Raw genomic sequence first — 23,798 nt, 5'->3', positions numbered from 1 at the left:
TCCAGCAGGAGTGCCACGGCCAGGTCACACTGTAAGGAGGGTGGTGCTGACTTCTGTTCTGGCGGACACCACTAGGGCTCCTGCTGCCCTGGGCCCTCCCAGCAGTGCCGGCCTCGCTGGCTCTTACTGTAGCCTCTGGTGGGGTGTGCATGGGACAGGCTTCAGTACTGTACGCATGCTGCCAGGGATACGGCCAGGATGGGGTGCCCGGGAGGCTGTGACCCCGGGGCCAGGAGAGGATCCTGTGGCAGGTTCAGGCTCAGGGAGCATAGACAACGAGTCATGGGAGGAGCCCTGTCCTTCAGACCACGCACGATTGAAGGGAGGGGGTGTGGAGGGCAGGTTTAGGGACCTAGGTCTTATGGGGTGTTTCTGGAAGCAACATGGGTGACACCCCGGGACCCCAAAGCCTCCACAGATCCCCTCTGGGAGGGGGATTGTTGTGTGTGAGGAAAATTATCCTCAGAGATTGACAAGGTCCTTGCCAATACTTTATCACAGGGTCACCATGGGAACTGAAATCTGTAGCACCTCACAAACCAGTGGTGTGAAACGAGGCCGTCTGGGCCAGACCACCCCTCCAGGTAGACAGAGGCAGAGGGAACAGCGTGTGGCTCAGGTGGGAGCCCCGTCTACGGGTCAGCTCAGCCGCAGACACGTACCCCAGTGCCCCACGGCCCAGCCCCCTGCAGGGGAAGGACGGCGCCCTGTCATGGGGAGGCGACCCCTCTGGACACTACACAGTGTCCCGTGAGGGCATGCACGGCCATGGCGGGGGTGAAGCCCCACGTCTGTGGAGTTGTGAGGCCGGGCTGCATCTTCCTGGCCCCTGGTTCCAGCTGCTCCTGTCACCCCAACCTGGGGCTGAAAGCAGCCCCCTCTTTATTTCCTGAGCCTCATTCTACCAGGTGGGTGTCTGTGAGCAGAGAAAACAGTGGCTGCTCTGTGCCCTCATGCTGGGGACAGACAGCAGTGGGAAGAATGGTCCTGGTCGGCGGGATTTCCCACCTGAGGGCATGACCTCTGAGCCCCTCAGGAAGTAGGTGGACGAGTATCATCGTCCTGTCAGGTTCAGGGTGGGGGCTTCCTGGAAACCTCGATCCCCTGGGGCAGAGCCAGGACACAAACCCAGGTTCTCTGGCGCCAGGCCAGGGTCCCCCATGTGCACGGCTGGCTTGGGTGCTGGGTGAGGTCAGGAGAGAGGGCAGCGGGCTGGGGCAGGGGCCTCAGGAAATGGCCCTCAGGTCAGGAAGACTGGCAGCGCCGGGGGGGAACAGGTGTGCGTCCCCCTCCCCGGTGGGTGAGGCCTTTCACCTCCTCCCCTGGTGGTGCCACCACATTAATCCATCCCGACTGCATCCGCCTCGCTGTGTCCTTTCTCTTGCCCTCAACCACCTAATGAAAACCAATAAAAGGTGCTTACGGCTTAAATCCCTCCAAGTGAGGGTATTTGGTCCTCGCATCTCGGCAAACACAGCTCAGCTCCGGTTGCCTGTGCGCCTCTGGATTTCTGCATTCTTGCAACTTATTTGATGAAATTTAAGAAAATCTTAAGATAAATTGACCCACTTGGAGGCTGAAAGGTGGAATTTACTTATAGAATTAAGTCCTTAATCTCTACTTTTGTGAACAGCACGTGCCCACTCATGTCCTGGGTCCTGGTGGTGAGGGCCTCTCCAAGGACACGGGTGCTCAGGGACCGGGCCCCGCTGGTTCCCGGGCACAGGTGGGGCAGGAGGTGAGGAGGGCAGAGCCAGGGCGTCTGCACTTTACAAAGAGGCACTTGGATTCCCGCCCTGCACAGACACCTCTCCGCAGGAGAAAGACGGGGGGCGTGGGTCCAGGTGTCCTTGTGTCTTCTCCTGGCTGTGGCTTCCTGTCCTGCCAGCCACCTTCTCCCGGCGGCGGCCACAATGACTTTCAGAACAGGTGCGAGCGAGGCACATCCCGTGAGCACTTGCTGAGGCTGCTGGCAGCTTCTGGACTTGAATCCAGACCCTTCGCTCTGGCTTTCACCAGTTACCTGTATCTGGTGTCTCTGGGCCCTGTATCTGCTCCTCTGTGTGACTATGGGGCCCTGGGAAGACCCGCCTCATGTCCGTGGAGACACTGGCTCCTGCAGACGCAAATGGCACAAGCGCCAGTTCCCCCAGGAAGGGGCCACCGACATCCTGGGCTTCAGGATTCCCGCCATGCCCCAAACACCTCCAGGCACTCCGTAGTGAGGGCACGCGGGAGCTGTCCAACAACCAACCGCACAGGCACAACTGCGCATTGGGTAACCTAGCGCACACTGTTTCCTGCACCCGGGGTGGGGGGGCAAGAGGGATGGTGCCCACAGGGCTCACGGGGCTCACGTACAACATGTGGAGCCATAGGCGCCTTGAGGACAGGTTCAGCAAGAAGGAAGTAGCAGAGGGACAAACGGAGGGAAGCAGAGCACAGAGCGGCCCGAGAGCGGGGTCTGAGGACAGGCAGAGGTTCTGGGCTCCGGACAGACCACGGCCCGGCAGGGGGGACAGGGCGAGCGTGGGAGACAGGGAGACATGCTTGGGGGGACAGACCGCCTGGCCTTCCCTGTTGCTGGGGGACAACATGGACATCCCAGCAGAGTGGACATAGGGACCAGCCACGCGGCATGGCCACAACCCGGCGAGGACACCCCGACCGTCTGGGGCTGGGCCCCTAGGAAACAGCTGTCCCCCAAGGATGAGGGGCGCTGGGACATTGTCATCTAGACAAATCTTGAAGGACTCAGGGAGGGAAGGTCTGTGACACAGGAAAGACCCATGGGTGAACGGCAGGTGCGGGAGGGGAGCTGGTGTCCCAGGACGGTGGGTGCCCATGTGGGGCCGGGGGCGGGGGCAGGTGCTCTGCAGTTATCCCCCAGCGTCTCTGACGCCATGGCCAGGCCGGCGTCCGTGGGTTTCCGGACGCTCCGTGTGGTGCTGTTGCTCGTCCTTCCACGGGGTCAGCTGCAATCCACCCAGCAGGCTTCCTGCTCTGCTCCTTCCTTGGGGAAGGTTTTAACTATGGTTCAGTGTTTTCCAGAAGTGGAAGGCTCTCCGGGGGACCGGCTCTTCCTGCGTGGACTGGCGGTTTGCGCCTTCGTCCCGATGGGTGATGATATGGGCCCAGCACTGCGCAGACTGCGGTCATTCTGTAGGCGTGTGTGGGTCTTCGGGCGCGGTCCCCTTACCCCATCATGACCCGGCTACCGGGTACCTCAGGGGACCCATCCCCTCAAAGGACAAGGCTTGGGTTCGTTACTCCTCTGAATTACCTTTGCTGCATTGGTATTTATCATATTGTCCTACCTTCTTGGGGTTTCGTTTGCTCTCTTGGTTTCTTGCAGTGGAGGTTGAGGACATGGAGACCCGTGTGTTCTAGGTTTTAGCTCCGGGACCATCCTTGCACATGCAGCTTCAGCCATGCTTCCATCTCACTGTCAAAATATCACAAACTTCATCTTCATTCAGTTCAAAATACTTGCTAATTTCCGTCTTGTTCTGGACGCTTTCCCAGGGTCTTTGTGTTTCGGCCTCTAACTTAGCTCCGTGGAGGCTGCAGACAGTGTCTGCCCGGAACCCCCCATGTTCCTTTGGGCCTGTGTCGTGGCTCCGAATTCGGCCTTCCTTGTGAAGCCCTCCTCATTCCTGAGAAGGCATGTGCTCTGCTTCCTCTGCTTCTGGGTGCAGGGTCCGCGGGTCTCCTGCAGACCGCTCTGTGTCCCGGTTCTTGCCCCTCGGTCCCAAAGGACACAGGTGGGATCCCTGGGTGGCGCAGCGGTTTGGCGCCTGCCTTTGGCCCAGGGCACGATCCTGGAGACCCGGGATCGAATCCCACATCGGGCTCCCGGTGCATGGAGCCTGCTTCTCCCTCCTCCTGTGTCTCTGCCTCTCTCTCTCTCTCTCTCTGTGACTATCATAAATAAATAAAAATTAAAAAAAACAACAACAACCAAAGGACACAGTTTCCTTGCAGGACTAGTCCTAACGACTCTGGCCCGATGTATGTTGAAGCTCTGATGCCGAGCGCATACATGTTCAGGGTTGTTATGTCCTTTTCATGGACTTGTTTTATCTTTATGTGGAGGAAGAGGTTTTATTTCAGGTAATAGCCTTTCTCCAGAATCTACTTTCTTGATATCATGGGTCCCGGTCATCTTAGTGAGTGTTAGCCTGGTGCGTGCCGCCTCTGCCCTCGTATTTCCAGGGCTGCTTCCATGTGGCACACAGCCAGCCTGGCTCTGCATTCGGTCTGGCGGTCTCTGCCCTTTAGTTGGGTTGTTTGCATCATTTACATTTAACACACTTACTGCTGGGACAGCTGTAGATCCAGTCACTGCTGGCTCTCTGCTCATCCCACCGCCCTTGTTCTCTGCTCCCATTTTCCTGCCTTCTCTTGCATCGAGTATTTTTAGTCAATGGTATTATCTCCTTCGTTGGCCTAAGAGTAGTGGCAGTCTGTTTTGGAGGTCGCCGCAGGGCTTACAGCACACGTGTCTATCCTGATCCTGTCTCTGGCCACCTGTTCCCACCCCGGCCTGAGAACCTGCGACAGCAGCCTTGCGCAGCTCCCCCTCACTCCTGCACTGTCCACATGTCAGGGACCTTGCAAAACATTGTAATTATTCCAGCGTTAAGTGGTGTGCTGTCTTTTAAGTGATTTAAGTGATAAGAAAACCAGTCCCCGTACTTACCCACAGTGACCATTGCTGGTCTCATTCCTGCGTGGGCTGGATTTCCATCTGCTGCTGGAGGATTCCTCTGAACACTTCTTGTACAGCAGGTGTGCTGCGAGTAGTTCAGCTTTTGTAGGTCTGCGAAAGTCCTTAGTTTGTAAACATATTTTGAAATATATTTCCATCGGGTAAAGGATTTGGTAACGTTGTTTTCCTCTTTTCCTTTCAGTATTTTGAAGAGATCCTTGACTAGAATGGTTTCTTATGAGAAATCTCCTGTATCATTTGTTGTAGCCGTTCTTTTGGATGTCATATGTGTTTTTACTCTGGCTACTTTACAGACTTTTCTCTTTGTTATAAGTCAGGAATTTGATTTTTTAAAAAATATTTTATTTATTTATTTGAGAGAGGGAGAGACAGAGAACAGGGGGAGTGGGGCAGAAGGAGAGGAAGGAGTGGACTTCCCCTGAGCAGGGAGCCTGACTCGGGCCTCGACTCCAGGACCCTGGGATCACGACCTGAGCTGAAGGCAGATGTACACCCACTGAGCCCCCCAGATGCCCACAAATCAGTAATTTGGGGCTTACCTTTTAGTTTTCCTCCTGTGTCTTGGGCGTGGTTTTTGTCATACTTCTTGAATCTGTGGTTTATATACATTTTAATCAAACCCGACCAGTCATCAGACATTTCTTCAAAGGCCTCCCCAGCACGCCCCGACACACACATGCCCCCTGAGTCCCTGCGGCTTAGAGTTTCCTTGTTTCTCCTCACTGTGTTTTGTTCACACGCTTGCTGTCTTAAGCTCGTTAGTCTCTTCTTCTGCAGGGATCTTCCAGTCTCCCCCGCCCCCCGCTCCCCTGGCTGCATGGATGTGCAGTCAGTGTAACACCTGCTTCCATATCCTGTCCTCATTTCTAATGGGGTAGGTTCTAGGTGACTGGTATTTCTCAGCACTGATTGCATCTCCTTGCTTCTCTGTAGGTGTGTAATTTGGGTGCAGATATTATGAATTTCACCTTGTTGGGTGAAGGGCATCTTTTAGCTTCTTCCAGAAACATGAAGTCTTTAGAAAGAACTTAACCCTTTTGGATCTCGTCTTTAAGCTTTGTTGGTGGGACCAAAGCAGGGCTTGGTATGTGGCGAAGTTTTTCCCCTGTGCATGCTGCGGCCGGAGCCTCCTGTTCATGTGTGAGCTCCAGGGGTCATTTCTTCACATCCTTCCCGGTGGCTCCCACTTGAATGTGTACCATTTCCTGATGCACACGCACCAATTAGTAACCTGCTGGACACTCAGGGGCCCGTGCTGGTCTCCGAGCTTCCTCCTGCTCCAGCCCTCAGGACTCTGGTCACTGTGCGCCCCCAGATGCCCAGCCATGCCTCATCCTAGGGCACGCTAGGGTGCAGTGCATGGCGCCCCTGTCCTGGCCTCTGTCCACATCTGATGCTTGGGGGCTTCAGGATGGTCATTTCACACTGGACGGGAGCGTAAACCCCACCCGATGCTTCTCCTCATCTAGAAGTAGAAGCTCCTAAAACACAACGTTAAAGTCTTGTTTGAAAAACAAAGAGGCTGAAAATTAATGAGCCAATTAACCATCTCCAAAAGTAGGAAAGAGGACCTCAAAATAGATCCAATATGTGTAAAAAGAAATAAGGAATAAAAGACCTGTGCAGAAATCAGTGAAGGAGAAAATAAAATATAATCAATGAACACAGCTAAACTTTTACTCTTTCTGAAACAATAACGATAAAACTGACCAACGCAGATGGACTCAGAAGAAAAGACAACCACGTAAGGAGTAGTTAGGAACTAAAACCACCTCCCTGCAAAATTCACATCCCGACCTCCAGGGCCCGAGGCTATGAGGAGCTATGAGGAGCAACTTTATGTGAAATGGACAAATTGTTCAAATAAGCAAAACTACAGGTTTTCAAGTACTTTCACCATAAAAGCTACAGAAATTCAGCAGCAGCAGCAGAAGCAAAAGTCCCAGCAAGGAAACCAGGAAACTGCAGGCCCAGCTGCTCCAGAGGCCACATCAGGAATGTTTTCAAGAAAAGAAAACGGGGTGCACAGTCCTCCTGGCTTACGTGGCTAAGTCACGTTGGCCAGCAAGCCCGACACGAGTGCAATCAGAAATGCAGCATGACCAGGGAAATAGAAGAAAACAGGTCCTTCATCCAAAAACGGTGTCGAAATGGTCAGAAAGAATATGAAGATATTCAGCACCATTAGTTGTCAGTGAAATGCAAATCCAGGCCTCTGTAGGGTCTCCCTGCATGCACACCAGGTGGGAACATGAGTGTGGGGGGCCCTGGGGTGGTGCTGGGGGGTGTGTGGGGAGCCCTGGGGGTGGGTGTGGTGTGGTGTGGGGGTACCCTGGCTGGGGGTGGGGCAGGGTGGGAAGCCCTGGGGGTGGGGGGTCTGGGCAGTGCTGGATCCTGCATGGGGGTGCCAGCTCCACTAACGCCAGCAGCTTGTGCTCCACCGGAGTGTGGCCCCATGGAACCTACCGCTGACTCCCATGGAGACACACACACACACACACACACACACACACACACCTAACACCAAGGTGGATGGAGCCCTGACGTCCGTCCAGTCACTGAAGTGTGGCTTCTCCGTGCACTGGAATGCCACACGGGACAGGGGTGCTGGAGGCAGGGAGATTCTGAGCCCCAGAAGCCAGGGACCAACGGTCCAAGGGGGCTCTGGGCGGTGTGAGAACAGGCTTGGGGGCCACGGGCATGAAGGTCGCCACATGGCTTCTGCAGACGACCAGCTAGGAGGGATGAGGGGAACCCGACCTGGTGGTGGGTCCCAAGTGTGGACTGTGCGAGTCACTGAGAGCTGCCCGCTCCACTGTCACTCTGCTGGGATCCTCACAAAGAATGCAGGCTGACGGGGGCACCACAGAGCCCGGGCCTGACGCCCCTCCCTCCCCAGGGGCCTTCTGTGGGAGGCAGGAGGCCAGGTGCAGGGTGAGGGGTGGGTGGGAGGAGCAGGCTGGAGAGGCAGGTGCACAGGGAGGGGCCCGGGACTCACCTGCCCACACCTAAGCGGGAGACCAGAGGACACGCGTCTGTATTGGTGTCACCCACTCAGAGGTGCTGTCTGGGACGTGCAGGGCCCCCACCCCCTGCCCTTCCCCCCTTCTGACCCTCCCCTGTAATGCACACGTGGAGCTGGACGCCCTGACGTCCTCACTGAAGATGCAGCCAGCGCCCCCCATGCTGTGCCCCCTGCCCCAGGCTGAGACGTCTGCACCCGACTCAGTGGCTGGATACGGCAAGCAGGGGAGAAGTCCAGAGGACACTGTGTGCTCACCTTTCTGAAACCAAGTGAGGGTAAACTTTGACCGAAGTGTTTCCCGTTGGGCTCACTGTGTGTGGCACACAAACCTGGGCTGCAGGCTAAGAGGCACACACGTGTGATTTCCACTGTGAATGGAACCCAGCGACAGCGTGTGTGGCAGATGTGTGGGGATAGGCAGGAAGGACGCGTGCTCCTGAGTGCAGGCCTCCTGCAGACACGGATCGGGGTCGGCCCCACCTCCTACCTGGGAGGAGCCCACTCTGCTCCTCTGTGCCCTGACGCGGGGCATTTCTGGAAACACACCACCTGCCTGACCGCCGGTGGCTGTGCCACGAATCCAATACCAGGTACCAGCACGTTTGTGATCCGAGGGCTGTGGATCATTCACAAGCATGTGAATGAACCCGCCTCACACATGCATTTTCGAGAATGGGAAAAGTGAAGCAGCAGAGACGCCCTCTGCGTCATACCAGGCCAGGAAAACGTTACAGCCAGAGAAATTTATTTTAAAATAGAAACATACGTACATTAAGCTTTTAAAATACTCAAATTTTAAACAAAAAGGAAAAAAGCCATTTGATCCCAGTCTCTAAGGAATAGATTTAAAGAGCCTCTTGAGTGCGTAGGGAGCGCTCGCAGACACCGCGCACTGGCCGGGCCTGGGCCCTCCTGCGTGGTGCAGGGGTGGGTGTCTGCCCGCGGGGGCCCCTTTCAAACACAGTGCCAAGGGACTCAGGAGGTAACGGGAAACGTTCAGGTTTTGGCAACGCAGAAGATGTAATGTCCAGGGAACCCCGTCAGAGGCCTCCGAAAACACTCAGCCGACAGCCCAGCTCCGCTGCCCAGGGGCCGACGCCACATGGCCCAGGCGGGACTTAGTCTGCGTGGGGCCTCCGCTGGGGCTTCTCCTCATATGACTCCCCGAACTCATTCACCCTGCTCTTATCCACGGGATAAAGCCTGCAAGGATGGGGGCCCATGGGGTCAGCGATGAGGACCCATTGACCCCAGCCACCGTGGGACAGGGGCTCTGGGGTCCCCTCGTGCCCGTCTATTGTTGTTCATGTGTTTGTACCATCAGGACAGAGCTCTGTGCTCAAAGCTGGTCTGGATAGGTCCCCTGTCCCTGCCTGCTGGGCACACAGCTCTGCACCGTCTCCCTCTGCACTCGGCCAGACAGAGCTGGTGAGGAACGCGGGGACACGCCTGGGGCCGGCTCACGCAGCCATGGAGACCAGCTCTTCTCAACCAGGAGATGGGGGCAGTCCCTTCCATCAGCACACTGCCTCCCTCCCCATGGGATGAGCAGCACAGGCGCCTGCCATACTCACCATCGCTGGTAAAGGTATACGAGGAACACCACGTCGTCCCTGAAGCATGCCAGCCGGTGGGAGGTGGGCATGGTGATGATGAAGGCAAAGACGTCATCGATGAAGGTGTTGAATGCCTGCCAGGCGGGATGGGATAGGGGGAAGGTAAGATCACGGGCCGTTGGGCTCTTTGGAAGACACCTGCCCCAGCACCTGTGCCCCAGTCACCCTCGTCACTGACTGCAAATGGCTGCTCGGTACACACCAACGTGTGGCCTCGAGTGTCCCAGCAACACCAGACAGGCAGGCGCAAGTGCAGCAATGCAGACGCCTGCCTCGCAGTGCACGCCCCGGGTCTGCTCAGCCCGTGATGCCCAGGGAGGGCTGCCCTGCAAACATGGGCCAGGAACATGCAAGCGTCCCTGCTCCTCAGAACCGGTCATTTTATTTCACAAAATGGAACAACACATCTTAACCCAACCTCCCATGAAAACTGCTCAACGAGCATGAGAGGCCACATGGGCCCAAGCTCCATGTGTGTGGATGCACCAGGACAACCCCCAGGGCAGGACAGCTGGGGCATCTGTGTGGACACAGCCCTTGGGGGCAGGGTCTGGTCTGCGCACTGATACACATCACCAAAAAGAACATGGTTTTTAATTCAGGAAGATGTCTTCGACTGCTGAGACATCAGAGAACCACCGTCCTTAAGTCGTCACCACGGTGCACATGACTCAAGAGGAGACCCCCCACCACTGCAATGTGCCACTCGATGGCCGTGTAAGCACTGAGGGGGCCCCAGGCTGGCACTGACCTTGTAGGTGAAGGCCTTCCAGGGTAGGTGAGCCACCGACTTCATCTGTGGGACAGGAGAGACGCAGCAGATCAGAGAATGGCCGCGCAGGAGACAAAGGCGAGCGTGTGGACAGACCACAGTCTTACCTTGTAGTTCACGAAGAGCTGAGGCAGCATGAACAGGAAGCCGAACGCGTACACCCCTGGAGGACAGACAGCAGGCTGGGGCAACTGCGGCATTTGGGCAGGAGGGCTGCTGCCCTGCAACTCAGAGCCACTCCCACCTCCAGGACACCCTCCTGTGCAGCCTGCACCAGGCCCTCAGCCGCCCAGAGAACCCAGGCCGGTCAGGGCGGCCAGATGCCCGTGCGCAGAGCTCATGGCGTGGCCTCAGGGAGTGTGTGTACACAGGGTCATGTCCTGGCCCTGAACCATTTCAACGAGAAAACACACAGCCCAGGACTCTATGGCCCAGGCAGCCCGAGTGGGGCTCCTGCAGACAAACCAGGTGTCTGGGGGCCCCCAGAGCATGAGCTGCAGGAGAGGTCCTGCCTGCACAACCTCAAACCACACGGGGTCATGTGGAGGAGCCACAAGGAACCTGCTGAGATGCTGTTGGTGAGACTGAAGCCCACCACTCACCATTGACGAAGCTGTTGATCAGCCAAGAGTACCAGCTGCAAGAGAAAGACCACGGTCAGTGCGCCAGGTCCCACAGCCCCTGTCCTTCGGTGCCTGTCCCCCTGGCCAGCTGCACGGTCGTGGAAGCACCCGAGCACCTGCAAGGACAGCCCGTCCCCTGGAGCACAAGCACCAGGTGGCGGCCAGAGACCTGCGCTGCCAGGCGGTTTCCATCAGAACTCTGACAACTCAAAGTCCTGGGGTCCAGCCCTTGGGGTCGCATCTGCACCGGGTCCCTATGCCCTGAATGCAGCGGCCATGTGGCCTCAGCCAGCTCCCCCTTGTTTGATGCATCTGCCTTTGTCCAGGACACCAGGGGCCCACCCGGGGCTCAGTGCCCTCACTGCAGGCTGTGTTCTTGGTCTTAAGGTCCCCCCAGGGGAGGCCCTGCCATGGTCCACACAGCAAGTAACAGGAGGCAGAGGTGGGCAGGCCCAGGACGGAGGCCGAGGGGCATCCTGGGTACAGGTGCCATGGCGTCAGGCTTGGCAACATCCTACCTCTTATACTTGATGTTCAGCAGGGAGTAGACGGCGCCCCCAATGCACAGGGGGTAGAGCAGGTAAGACAAGTACTTCATGGCCTGCCGGGGAACAGGTAACCTCCATGAGGAACCGACTTGCAATGGGGAAAACAAGCCTAAAGGGCACCCGGGCCCAACTCCAGGGAAGTGGATGTGCGTGGTGCTGGGCCAGCGCACGCCCAGAGAACACACAGGGCCAGCGGGGCGGCCAGATGCATGTGGACGTTCTCAACAGCATCCCTCTGGCTGGGGAAAGCCCCGCAGCCTACGGCAGACCAACAAAGGGGCCAAGGAGGACGAAGGTGCACAGCCCTCCTGGGCCGTGTGCCAGCACCTTTGGGGACCCGCTTCTCTGGAGCTCCATGGGGATCCAGTAGAGCCCCAATGCATACAGGCAGGAAGCATACCCCAGCAAATGGGTAGCTGCAGCCATGCCCACAGCAGTGGGGGTGGGGGAAGCCTCAGGTGAGCAGAGGTCACCAGAGTCCCAGGGACACAATGTGAGATCACAGCAACTGTGATGTGGAGACGCCCTGGAGCCTTTCCCATGTTGGGAACCTCTGCCGAGGGCGCGTCACCCTCAGCCACCAACCCGCCCCAATCCACCCCTGCTGCCTACCTGAGTGTCATACTCCTCCGTCTTCCTCTCGGATTCGCTGTAAGTGCCAAACTGTCACAGAATTCAACACAATCCTGTTAGTGACCGGACTCCAGGCAGGCGCACCCCGCCCAACTGCGTGAAGCTCACCCCAGGTGGCAACCCTCAGTCATATCCTTCCCCACGCCATCAGAACCACCCACGGGCCACAGCGTGTGCTGTGTGGGGCAGAAGCACGTCCCTCCGCATGTCCCCTCCCCAGGCTGTCCCCCTCCACCTCTATTCCCTTAGCTTCCATAGCAAACGCGCTTCCTCTGCACACCGTGTTGTTTTCACATCAGTGACTGTACAGTCACCAAACTACTTTACACAGGACCAACGTCCTGTCCTTGATGGTTTAGAACCTGGAAAACTGGGGTCCCGTGATCCCTGAACTTCTCCTGGATAGGGTCCCCCACAGCCGAAAGCACAGCACACGAACAGGCCTCAAATTCACGCCAACCCCAGCCCTCGTCTACCCAGAAGGCACAGCAAAGGCTTGTCACGGGGTACAAGTGTCAGCCCAAGGCAGTGGCTGTCGGTCGGGACCACGGCTTGGACAGTGTACTTGGCAGCATCAACATGGCCTGTGTGTGGGGGGTGGAGCGCCTGGAGCTGGCACCCCCACATCCCAGCCTGATGGGGGAGCCTATACAGGCTGCAGCACTAGTGGACACAGGCCCTGCCAGGGGCCTCCACCTGCGAGCTCCCACCGATTCATCTGCTGGGGAGCTGCTATGAGCCAGAGGTCAGCCAGGTGGCCAAGGGTCACCAGTCCTGAGTGTGGCATCTAACTGTAGCACGGCAGGGAGATGCAAGCAGATGCTCTGGGATGAGCACACCGGCTATTAGGCGGCGGGAGGAGGTGGGCTGTGAGGGGGGACAGAGTCCCAACAGCAGAAACCCCCACCTGGAACTCAGGTCTCAGGCCCCTCCAGACAATGGTCATCTTCAAGGCCTTTTTCACCTTCCAGAGCTGATGACAAAGAACGAGAAACAGATGTTCAGCCTCAGACCAGAAGTGCCCAGAACCCACCACCAGGAGGAGCCAGGCCACAGCCCCACTGGCCCAGCTCCAGCACTCTTCTCAGCCTCCACCCGCCTCCTCTCTGTACCACGGAAGCCGGCACTCAGCCCAGCTGTCCTCCCCAGGCTTAGGCCCCCTTCCCAGCCCACCTGCCTCCCTCCTGTTCACCAGAATCTTCTTCCTGGTGGGCACTGCGAGGCCCATGCCTCACCCCAAGTCCTGCCGTCTCCCACGTCCAGAGGACCCACCCTTCTCATCACCTCACCAAGGTGGGACTAACAGCACAGCCACCTCTCAGCTGGCTTTCTGCACCGTGACAAGTGGGTATGGAAGGTCCCCATCAGTGCTCGACGGGCAGACCAAGCGCCATCTCTGACCCGACCGCCACGTGTGCCAGCACCCACAGGCAGGGTCGCAGGACCACAGCTGTGGCCCAGGCTGGAACAGGGCAGTGCCAGAGCCCAGAGGAGCACATCCTGACCCACCGCCCCCTCTGCCGTCCTCAGGCCTGGCCCCAAGCTGCCTGCCCCACAGGACCCCTCTTCTGAGCCCCACACAGCCAGGCTGTCACACGGCGACACACTCCTGGGCACCATGTCCACACTTCCTACAGCAGCCAGCACAGCGCCAGCTGGCGGCTCTGCATCTAACACATTACGGTACATGCCGCAGATGGCTGTGGGGGCGGAGAGTTTTTCTAACAGCAGCGGCAGCACCACCAGCTGCCAGGCTCTGGCGCCCAAGAAACCAAAGAGCCACTCCGCCCCCGCCCCTGCGCATGCAGGGGCTGTATCACTCCCGTGTGTCAGGGCTGGGCGCAGTGCCAAGCGCAGGCCCGGGGACGCTGAACAGCTTACCTCGATGGCGGCGCCAATACCCGCAGGGACAAGCACCAGAAGGCTCGTCTGCTCGTCCAGCAGGAACAGGAAGATGACCACTGTGCTGAAGCAGCGCCAGAGCACTGGGGACAGGGAGCAGGGTGTGTGCTGCAGGGCTGGCTGTGCCCCATTCACATCCCGGAACCCCCATGCATCCCCTGCCTGCACCCCCCAACCCCACCTACCACCCCCAGCACACTCATGTCCCGCCATCACAGGTATGCCCCACACCACCCCTCACGCACACCCCCCACAACCACGTACACAAGGCCTCAGGTAATTCAGTCCCTCCGTCCACTAAACTGGAGTGGAGCAGGCGTGGTTGTGCAAATGTCCTGCGACACTGAACACAAAGTTCCCTCAGCTACAGAAATGTGTATGTGCTGCACTCGCAAACACAAGCACGTGGAAAGCACTTGGATAGTACGTGTTCTGGCAGGAATTAGGACTGGCTTCACAGCACTCTTATGTCACCTCTTCCTGCTTTCACACCAATTCTGCGATAAATTAATTACCTCCTTCTAAGACCACAGTTTACGAGATGCTATGGCTCACTGACCTGCCCTACCGCTTCCTCAGGGATTCTCACAGAAGCAGAGAGCCAAGCCTACCAGGGTGCCTACGGAGGGCGGGGATGCCAGCAGCCATCCATGGCACATTTTCGGGGACCTACAGCCCACAAACAGCCAGAGCCATCTGCTGCATCCCCCTACCCCTGCTCCCTAGAAGGGCCAGGAGAACTCAGTGGGGGCCCTCGTCCACTCTGAGGACATCAGAATCTGAGACACAGATGACAAAGGGCTACCCAAGCAGCCTACACCACCCCAGTACGCGTTGTTGCCATGGGAGAAAGACAACTGCCTCTTTTGTTGAGACACATACTTGGCAGCCACACACACATGGGCATCAAGGTCCAGCATCTGTGCCATCGCCAGGGAGGGCATGGCATCCGGCCTCCATCACCCCATCCTCTGTCTGCGGTCATGGGCCTACATGATGTTCTCTGTGACCTAGACAGTCCCTCCCCAGCTTATAAGCGTGCAAGACACATGGGCGCCCCTCCCACAAGAGCAGGACCCCTGGCTGGCAGCTTTCAGGATAACCATAATCTTCATGTTTCAGAAGAAACCTTAAATGCGTCTTTATCTATAGCAGATATGCCCTGAGAATGGCCAAAACTCCAGAAAGTATCTACCTGCTTTGGTGGACATTCCAATCATGCTCTTCTTCTTTTTCCAGAAACTGATGTCATTTTTAAAGGCCAGGAAATCAAACAGAAGCTGGAAAAAAAAGCGCACAGCAATTTGCATCTTATGTCGCTCCTACGGGTGTTTTTCACCAAGTGACACTGCAGGTGTGCACTGGACTCGGATCCCAAGGACACTCCAGATGGACACCGGGTGCCCCAGAAACCCGTGGCTTCATGCCCCGTCTACCATGCAGGAACTGCAAAGCTTCTGAGTGCAGTTGCGGCCATACACCCACAGGGACGTCCAGATACTTCCCTTGCCAGGTGCGGTTGGTTGGCTATTACCTGGAGCATCTGCCTTAGAAATACACGGCCTCAGTCACAGACACTGGCCTTCTAATAAACACCACCATTTCCCAGCAGGCACTGGGGAGGGCTCCAGTAGGGCTTCCACGCCTGCCCTGTGGCCCACCTCGCCCACCCTTTCCCAGCCTGACCCCAAATCCAGCACCACTGCTATGACTGGCGGGGGGGGGGGGGGGGGGGGGGCAGCTTTCTTTCACCAGTTACAAGAAAAATTCCAAGGAAAGACTAGATTTCTAATATTAAAATTATCACGTAAGATTATGTAATAAAATGCCTACAACGCAAAGTCCTTCAACAACCTCATGAAATTTAGATTTCTTTCCAAAATGGCCACCAAGACCAGTAGACAAAACCCCAAGTCGTTCAGGCGGTCAGGGCCCCAGGTGCAGACACCCTCTTCTGACCTGGGAGAGAGGCCCCAAGTGGGGCGGCCGGGCCGTACCACGCAGACCCCTGGCTGACGACCGCAGGCGCCCATGGAGCCACCAGCCCAATGACCACTCACGTGAAATGCTGCGACAAAGAAGGTCAATGCTAAGAAATACAAGTTGGTGTCGACAAAAATGCCTTTGACTTCATCAGCGTCTTTCTCTGAAAATCCTGAGAAGGGAAGAGAAACACACCAGAGAAGCAAGGTCAGCGACACCTGTCGCCACAGACACCACACACTCACGCGCAGCTGACAGCTCCACACTCAGCAGGGAAGGCTGGAGCTCACACTCTGAAGAGACCTAGGTTAAACCAGCACAGCAGGAAGTGCACAGGCTCAATCTTCCCGCCCTTGGAACTCAAGGTCACACCCCTCCCCAGGGCCCGGTTGACCAGCGGCCTCACCGAACTGCTGCAAGGAGTACACGGCATCCTGCATGTGTATCCAGAAGCGCAGCCTCCCCAGCGAGATCTTGTCATAGGACACGGTGAGCGGCAGCTCCGTGGTAGAGCGGTTTATGACCTGGAGGGAAGGATAGCAGTGACACGGCACCCTCTCCAGGGCTGGGGCCGCCCACCCGTCCCTTCCCAACAGAACCTCACACTTCACACCCGGGCCCCTCGCAGCGACCGTCTGCTCCCTGACCTGTGGTTCCTGCCTCCCCTTCACCCTCCACCCTGCCTGGGCTCCTCCTCATGAAGCGCTCAAAGCTTCTCTGAGTCACCCCAAGCCTGTGCGTCCCTCTGTCCCTGTCTCCTTGACGTGAGAGGCACCAGGACGCACCAGGAACCTGCTCTTGCAGATGAGCCAGGCACGGGCCTACTAGAGCCTCCACACCTCTCCAGAGACAAGGGGAAACCCAGCGTGGGCCGAGGGCTTCCAGAGACTCTCGAGTGCAGGGTGTGGGGCTGGGCAAGCCCATCCGGGGATGGGGCCAACAGAGAGCCTCAGGAAGATGGGACCCTTGACCTAGTGCGTGTGGACACAAGGAGCTGCTGGGAGTGGGTGGGGGCCACCTCAGGGAAATCACAGGCTCTGGGGGCACATGTGGGCTGCGGCGGCCGGGTCCCAGATGCTGCGGGGGGAGGCACCCCGGCACACTGACCCCCTCCCCCAAGGAGCACCACGTCCCAAACACCACATAACCCAGTGCTGATTCTACTGCCTGTTGCTTGCTCAGCAGACCCCTGGCAGTGAACACAGATGTTACCAGCCCAGCAACCCGAGCATGCAGGAGCAGGACAGACCAGACACCAGGCCCAAGTGCAGAGCCACCCCACCCAGGGCAGCGCACCCCAGGCCCAATCCCAGGGATGCCCCTGCCTAAGCCCCAGAGCTAGCTGTCCCCCAGAGCTGGTGTTCATTCCAGAAAACAGCTCCCACTGACGCAAAGTGTTAATGTCACCAAAAGACAACGCAGGACCACTGGCTGCCTGTGTGCTTGTTTTCGTGTCTGAGTGGCAGCACCATGTCACAGGAGACCACTGAGTCCACCCGCAGCCTCCAGCCTGTCCTTACAGCCTGCACCCCTGGAAGGACAGCACCAGGGCCTCAGCAGCAGGGACCAGAGAGCACTGACCGGCACTTCGGCAGAACCAGCGTGGCCCCAGGTCTGCACAGAGCACCAGAGAACACCCCAGAAAACAGCAGGGAACAGTGAATGCCCGCTCTGGCCTACGGGCCCTGTAGGTACAGGAGCCGGCCAGGGCAGTGCAGGAGCCCGCAAGTTAGGGACTGCACAGGCCCATCAGCAAAGGTGCAGAGTGACGGTCATTTCTGAGCTCCTCAGCCAGCAGGAGGCAGCAGAGCTGGGGCGGGGGCCCAAGAGCCGAGCCCAGGTCAGGTGCCCCCTTTCCTGCTCACCGCTGGGTGGCTCGAGCGTCTCATCTACTCCAGACTGGCTGAGCGCACGGCTCCCATCCTGGCAAATGTCCACAAACGACTCTGAAGTGACCAGGAGAAACAGAGCAGGGCACCCAGTCCAGCTCTGCCCAATGAGGCCAGAGAGCTCAGCTGTGAACCTTAATGACTCAGGACACAGACAACAGTGACCCTGCCACAAGGCCCGGGGACAGGGCGCCGGACCGTCTGTGAAATGTGTGGCACAGGGCCTGGTGCAGAAGCTACTTTCTGTGTGAACAGTCACCTTGTTACTGCCTGGAAGTCAGCTATTTCGTTGACCCTCCGATCCGCCCTTGGGGGCAGGGTACGAGCTCCCTTCTACTCCTGCGCTCAGCCCTGGCCAGGGCCACCCCCGGGGGGCGGGGGGAAGGCCCAAGGGATCCAAGGTGGATGGTGATACCATGTGGGGCCACCCCTAAACGGGGCAGTTTGCCCAGGGCCCTCTCTGAGCTGCTCTGCACTTCCAAGCCCAACCAGGGTTCAACGGAACAATGTTCGTGAGCTGTTTTCAACACTTGGCTCTCCCGTGAGCTCTTCGTACCCGCCATCCATACACCACATACAGAACCTTTCCAGATCCTTTCAGCAGAGTGGGCACCAGGGCTGAAAGGGAGGGAGTCAGAGGCTAACCCAGAGTGCACCCCTGCCAAGTCAGAAACGCTGCCGCGGATGAGGCCTTGCAGGGCCAAGGGGGTGGCCACAAGCTCAGGGCCATGGCAGGCAAGAGGGAGCAACGCTTACCATGAGGTCCTTCACCCGATTGCTGAGCTGGTCAATGAACAGGATGGGGAGGTAGTGCACGGTCTTCCCTAGCTGGATCCTGGAGGAGCAAAGCAGTTCTCAAGGTCACCACGGATGCTTTCACCATTAGAGAAACCAGATGTAGCCAAGATGCTGGATGTGCCTCAGGTCAGAGTCTCAGGACACACCTTCCCCAGGGAAGCAGAGGGCTCTAAGCAGCCGCTCCTCCCTGAAGTCACAGCCATGGGAGTGAAACCCCAGTGGTCAGAGAATACCATTCAGGGTGTCCATGAGGGACGAGCCCACCTAGGCTGGGACACGGATGGTCCAGGGATGCAGAGGGACAATGGAAATAAAAACCCACCTGCCTTCTGTACTTGGGAGGAGTCCAGGGCCAGAGAATAAGAGTGGAGGACTTCTCCTAACCCTTTTGTACCTTTCAGGCATCTAATCGTGAAACTATGTTGCACATTCAAGAATGACATTTAAAATTTAAAAAGGAAAAAACTCTTGTGACAATCCCACAGTCACCCCTGACATGTGAAGAAGGAAAACAAGTCTCCACAGCCATTTCTAGGAGCCGCACAACCACTACCACATGTAAATGTAATAGCAGGCTCCCCAAAGAATGGAGATGCAGGACCGTCTAAATTGGTCATGCAACCTTAACACTCATGTTTCAATAGTGCCAACATCATAAAATGATCTCAATGCTGATTTTTAAGTTAATGTAAGCAAAACAAGTTAAAGCAAAATGCAGAATCCTGACAGAAGTAATCAGTATGCAGAAAACACAAATCTCAAATGGGTGCAGCACTACTTCAAGAAAAGGGACAAGGTTCAGGGGTGCCCCAGGCAGCACTGCAGTCCCTGTGGGCCTCTTATCCCAGGGAGGCTCGGAGATGCAGGCATGGCCCATGCTTCTGGATTCTGGTAGGCTGGGCTCCCACAGGCTTCCTCCACCCTCCGCAACACTGGGATCACCTCTTTGCTGCCAGCTCAAGGAATGAAGGAGCAACGCTCGAGGCTGGGCAGGTCAACACCACCCCTGCCTCTCCGATGGGACCAGCAGCACTTACATCTTCATGTACCGATGGACGTCAGCAGGTAGGGAGGCCCCGTCAAAGACGAAGTCGTCCACCATCACATTCAGTGTTAGTCTTGGTCTCCAGTGAGAAACAGGCTCATCCAGGGCACTCGGTGGCTTCTTCTCTGCTTCTATCTGATGCTGAATGGAAGGAGTGACTCAGCAGAAGAGCCTGGTGCTGGGAGGAGGGGCACTGTCCCTGGGCCCGGTCTGGAGAGCCACCACCGCATACTGACACGGCACAACCAGGAAGCAGTGCCTTGCACAGTGTGGAGGGACCCGCAGCTGCCAGCTCCCCTAGAGGGACACCCCTCACTTCCCTCAACACAAGCCACAGGACTGCTACGTCGCAACGCTGACCCCGCTTCAGGTCTTTGGGCTGACCTGCGTCTCAGGAATCCTGAGTAGGTAGGGGGCGTCCTGGGACATTTGAAGGAGGCATGGGGAGTTGGGACTAAGCCCTGTGGCTGGCAACGAGACTCAGGAGATCACACCCAGACCAAGTCTGGCAAGCCGTCTGGAGGACAGGGGTCAGGGCTGGGCCTCCGTCCTCCACAGAGCTAGTCAGCAAGGCAGGCCAGGGCCATCGTCCAGATCTAATGGACACATCGTGTGCTATCGGGTCATTTACTGTGTGTCCCACCTAAAAAGACACCCGCGGTTCAGCTAAAGTAGCTTACATTAGAAACGGTTTTCCAAGTAACACTAATAGCAAATGTTTACTTGGGTGTTTGTATGTTCCAAAGAGCCCTTCACACCCCTAACGTCCACCACCCTGAGGCCCCAGGAAGGCACTGAGAGGCAGGGCCATACTGTCCTGATGAAAAGGAGCTGAGGGACTCTTTGCAAGTAGCCACGGCATGGAGCGCCTCACGGACACTCCCTGGGGAGCTGCCACATTCCTCGTTTCTAAAGGACCTCACCTTCTGTTGCACACAGACCTGAGCACCAGAATTCCTCTGCTTTATGCACAGCTTTGTTAATAATCACCCAAGACAATTCTAGTTTCCCTGTACACGGAGTGTTCTATGGAGATACAAAATGTGTCCCACTCAAGTCCCTCTTTCATGATCGTGAAGGACAATGTGAGCACTGGAAAGTCCGCCTGCTGTTTACATGGTGCGGGGAGTCTCCTGGCTCCACCCAAGGTCGGCAGCTGAGCCTTGCAGAAGGGACGCCCCATACCCCACTGGGGCGCACACGTGCTCCCTGCAGGTGGAGGGGGCCCAGAGCCTGAGAAGTAATCTATCACTGGATTAAACTGTATGTGACTAACTTGGCACAAAACTTATCTGCAAACCCAGGGGAAGTGATTTAGATGAAGAATAGGGATGCACGCCTGTTATGTCAAACTGCTTCACTTTCTAGGGGTTGGTCCAGTTCCAGACACACTGCACATGGAGAAACACGTGTGTGTGAATTCCACGGGGGGAGAGCGCAGGCTTCATCCGGTCAGTGACCTCATGCACTCACCTGCGTAGCAGATTCCCCAGTGAGCAGATTGACCTCTTCTGGCTTGGGAACCATGTAGGTCGTCAGTGGGCTCACCAGGTGCACCTGCTTCCCGTCATGCCACGGGAGAATGCCAGCATGATGGAGGAAGATGTAGGCATACAACGTCCCGTTGTTTCTAGTTTTCTTTGGTACAGAAACATTAACTGTCCTAAAACAAAAGAAATGACCGTTTTCTAACTGCGAACACCTGTACACACAAGGCAGACTATCCAAATATCTTCGTAAGTTATGTGGTTTCAAACTAACTAATTTAGATTAGAAAGACTACCACTGAAACCCCCCTGCCAGGACTTATGAAATCCTTGGCACCAGCTTTCACACACCCGAGCACCGCATATATCCGCACTGCTGCCTCTGTTTCTTGGTGCTCAGCGATGTCGGGGCTGCGGTGGCCAGGCAGGCAGAAGCCGACCTGAGCTCACCGCGTCCCTGAGCACTGCACTGCACTGTCTCCCGCGGCTCTTGCACGGGGCAGGCTGGCCAGAGGACCTGCCTTCTACAATCCCGTCACTCCTGACACCTCCCTGGCCACTTAGAGGAAATACAGACTCCTTGTTGACAAGCAAATTGTTTTTTCTTCTTTTTAAGATTTTATTTATTTATGAGAAACAGAAAGAGAGAGAGAGGGAGAGAGAAAGAGAGGGAGGGAGGCAGGGAGAGGCAGACACACAGGCAGAGGGAGAAGCAGGCTCCCCGCAAGGACCCTGATGCGGGGCTGGATCATGCCCGGAGTCAAAGGCAGATGCTCAACTGCTGAGCCACCCAGGTGCCCCGCAAGTTGCTTTTTAAATCATATCCGTGCAAAGTCTTGTAACTGGGACCATATAACAAATACAACTTCTAAAAGTCACTCTGCGTATTCTAGCATTTATGCCTCTACACTTACATTTCCCTTAACTATGGTCTTCTACAAAACCTTCTCCTCTGCCCTATTTCTTCTCGGTATGGAGACCTAAGAGCTACGTCAGCTAGCTGTCTACTGTGGGAAACTGCCAACCCTTCTGCAGCCACGGTCACCCCTGGCTCATCGCTGGAAACTGTGCATCCCGTGGCCAGCGCCTGGTGGAGCTACCTCCTGAGTGGGAGAGTCCTCCTCGGCGGCTGGCGGTTCCCCCTGGGCCGCGGGGAAGGCGTCCCACCACTGGCAGCCCAGTACTGACGGCCCTTCTCCGCGGCACCCCCGTGTACGCGGCGCCACCCTTCCCTCCGCTCACCCGGTGGCTGGCCCCAGGCCCACCCTCTTACTTCTCAAATTTTGACTCCACGTCAAAGTCTTCCACGTTCAGGACCAGATCCACGTTGTTCTCAGCACCGAGGTTGGACCGTGTGGTGGTGTAGACACTGAGCTGGAAGGGCCACGGGGGCAGGGTCAGCGGGTAGGGAACAGCGCCCAGGGGCTCCCCACCGAAAGGAGGGCCACCTGGCTGACCTGGCTGCCCGCTCCACAGGGAAAGGTCCCACCTCCGCGCCAGGCGGCAGAAAGCCCCGACTGGGCTCCCAGAGCTGCGTGGCCCTAGCGACACCGCGCAGGGGCCCCCGCCCCGGCCCCCGCCCCCGCCCCCGCCCCGGGCCGTGCCGCCGCCGCGCCCCGCGCTCACCTGCAGCTTCGGCCTCCGCGCCAGGTAGGGCTGGATGCAGTTGCCGTCGCGGGCGCACGGCCGGGTGTAGACGATGCCGTACATCACCCAGCAGGTGTGCACCACGTACACCACGAACACGCCCACCACCAGGCTGGTGAAGGAGCTGCGGCCGCTCCACATGGCGCCGCCGCCCCCCGGGCCGAGCGCGGCGCCCTCCCCGGCCCCGCCCGGCCCGCCTCGCAGCCGCGGGCCCCGCCGCCCGCCCGGCGCGCTGCCGGCCGCTCCGGCCTCCGCTCACGCGACAGCCGCCGCGCGCCGCCGCCACCGCCGCGGGGGAACGAACGCGCCGCGCGCCGCGGGCCGCCGGCCGCCCTGCATGCTCCTGCCGCCCTCCGGCAGACCTGTCGCCGCGGGATTCGCCGGCCGCCGGCCGCTTCCGGGTCCCGTGCCGCCCGCCGGAAGTGGGCGGGCCGCGCGGCCCCCTGGGAAACGCAGTCCTACAAACGTCGCACACGCACGCACGCACGCACGCTCGCGTCCGGGGCGCGTCGCACGCTGGTGACGTCTCCTGCCCGCGCCGTCCTCCTGGACGCCTCCTGGCGGGCCTCGCGGGGTGCGGGCGCTGGGCCCTGGGCTTGTCGAGGACCGGGGGAGCCCTAAGGGGGACGGGACGCGACGGGCCGGGACGGGGGCGCGAGGCGGGGCTACGAGGAGGGGGCGGGGCGGAGCGGGGGGTGCGCCGGGGACGGAGCGGGCGGGGGTCGGAGCGGGGCGGCGAGCGGGGCGGGGCTGCGAGGGGGTCGCGGAGGGGGCGGGGCCGGGGGCGGGGCGGGGCCCGGTAGGCGGTTCCCGCATCCGGGCTGGGGGCTGGAGGGTCCGCGCGGGGTGAGCGCGCTCGCCGGCCCGGCCGGACCCCGCGGGGGGCGGGGTGTTAGCACGCGGGGGCGGGGGGCGGGGGCGGCGGGGCGGGGTGACGCGCTGCTCTTGAGGCCCTTCCTTTTTTTGGGAGTTGCGGCAAAATAAAAAGTTGGAGAGTCCGTAGACCCGCGAAGCTCGAAGGCCCGATTTCGTGCCGTTTGCATATGCACCCCGGGGGCATCCGAAGGAACCGCGAAGCTCCTGGAACCCCAGGGTCTC

The 23,798-nt window shown here is 58.2% G+C and overlaps 1 protein-coding gene across 1 annotated transcript; it reads right to left on the bottom strand.

The window, feature by feature from the left end:
* Nucleotides 1-8,481: 8,481 nt before the first annotated feature.
* On the bottom strand, nt 8,482-22,883 carry CLPTM1L (CLPTM1 like). The gene is made up of 17 exons (XM_038583358.1): nt 22,680-22,883; nt 22,327-22,427; nt 21,040-21,229; nt 19,559-19,707; nt 18,480-18,558; nt 16,241-16,358; nt 15,912-16,006; nt 15,047-15,131; nt 13,831-13,934; nt 12,857-12,922; nt 11,929-11,979; nt 11,287-11,369; nt 10,748-10,782; nt 10,253-10,308; nt 10,125-10,169; nt 9,332-9,447; nt 8,482-8,960 (listed from the first exon to the last, which is right to left on the bottom strand). Exons 1-17 carry the CDS (start codon nt 22,839-22,841, stop codon nt 8,876-8,878), a joined length of 1,620 nt encoding a protein of 539 aa, XP_038439286.1. The 5' UTR covers nt 22,842-22,883; the 3' UTR covers nt 8,482-8,875.
* Between the last annotated feature and the right edge of the window lie 915 nt (nt 22,884-23,798).

This window comes from Canis lupus, chromosome 34, assembly GCF_011100685.1.
Source record: "Canis lupus familiaris isolate Mischka breed German Shepherd chromosome 34, alternate assembly UU_Cfam_GSD_1.0, whole genome shotgun sequence".
NCBI lineage: Eukaryota > Metazoa > Chordata > Mammalia > Carnivora > Canidae > Canis > Canis lupus.
Note: the sequence above shows the minus strand (reverse complement) of the source record. Positions and strands in the feature narration are given on the sequence as shown.

Coding starts and splice junctions, on each gene's coding strand:
- CLPTM1L (XM_038583358.1), bottom strand. CDS start 22,841: ATGTGGAGCGGCCGCAGCTCCTTCACCAGCCTGGTGGTGGGCGTGTTC. Junction 10,783..11,286: donor CTGAACATCAAGTATAAGAG/GTAGGATGTTGC, acceptor TTTCTCTTGCAG/CTGGTACTCTTGGCTGATCA. Junction 10,170..10,252: donor AGCTCTTCGTGAACTACAAG/GTAAGACTGTGG, acceptor CCTGTCCCACAG/ATGAAGTCGGTGGCTCACCT.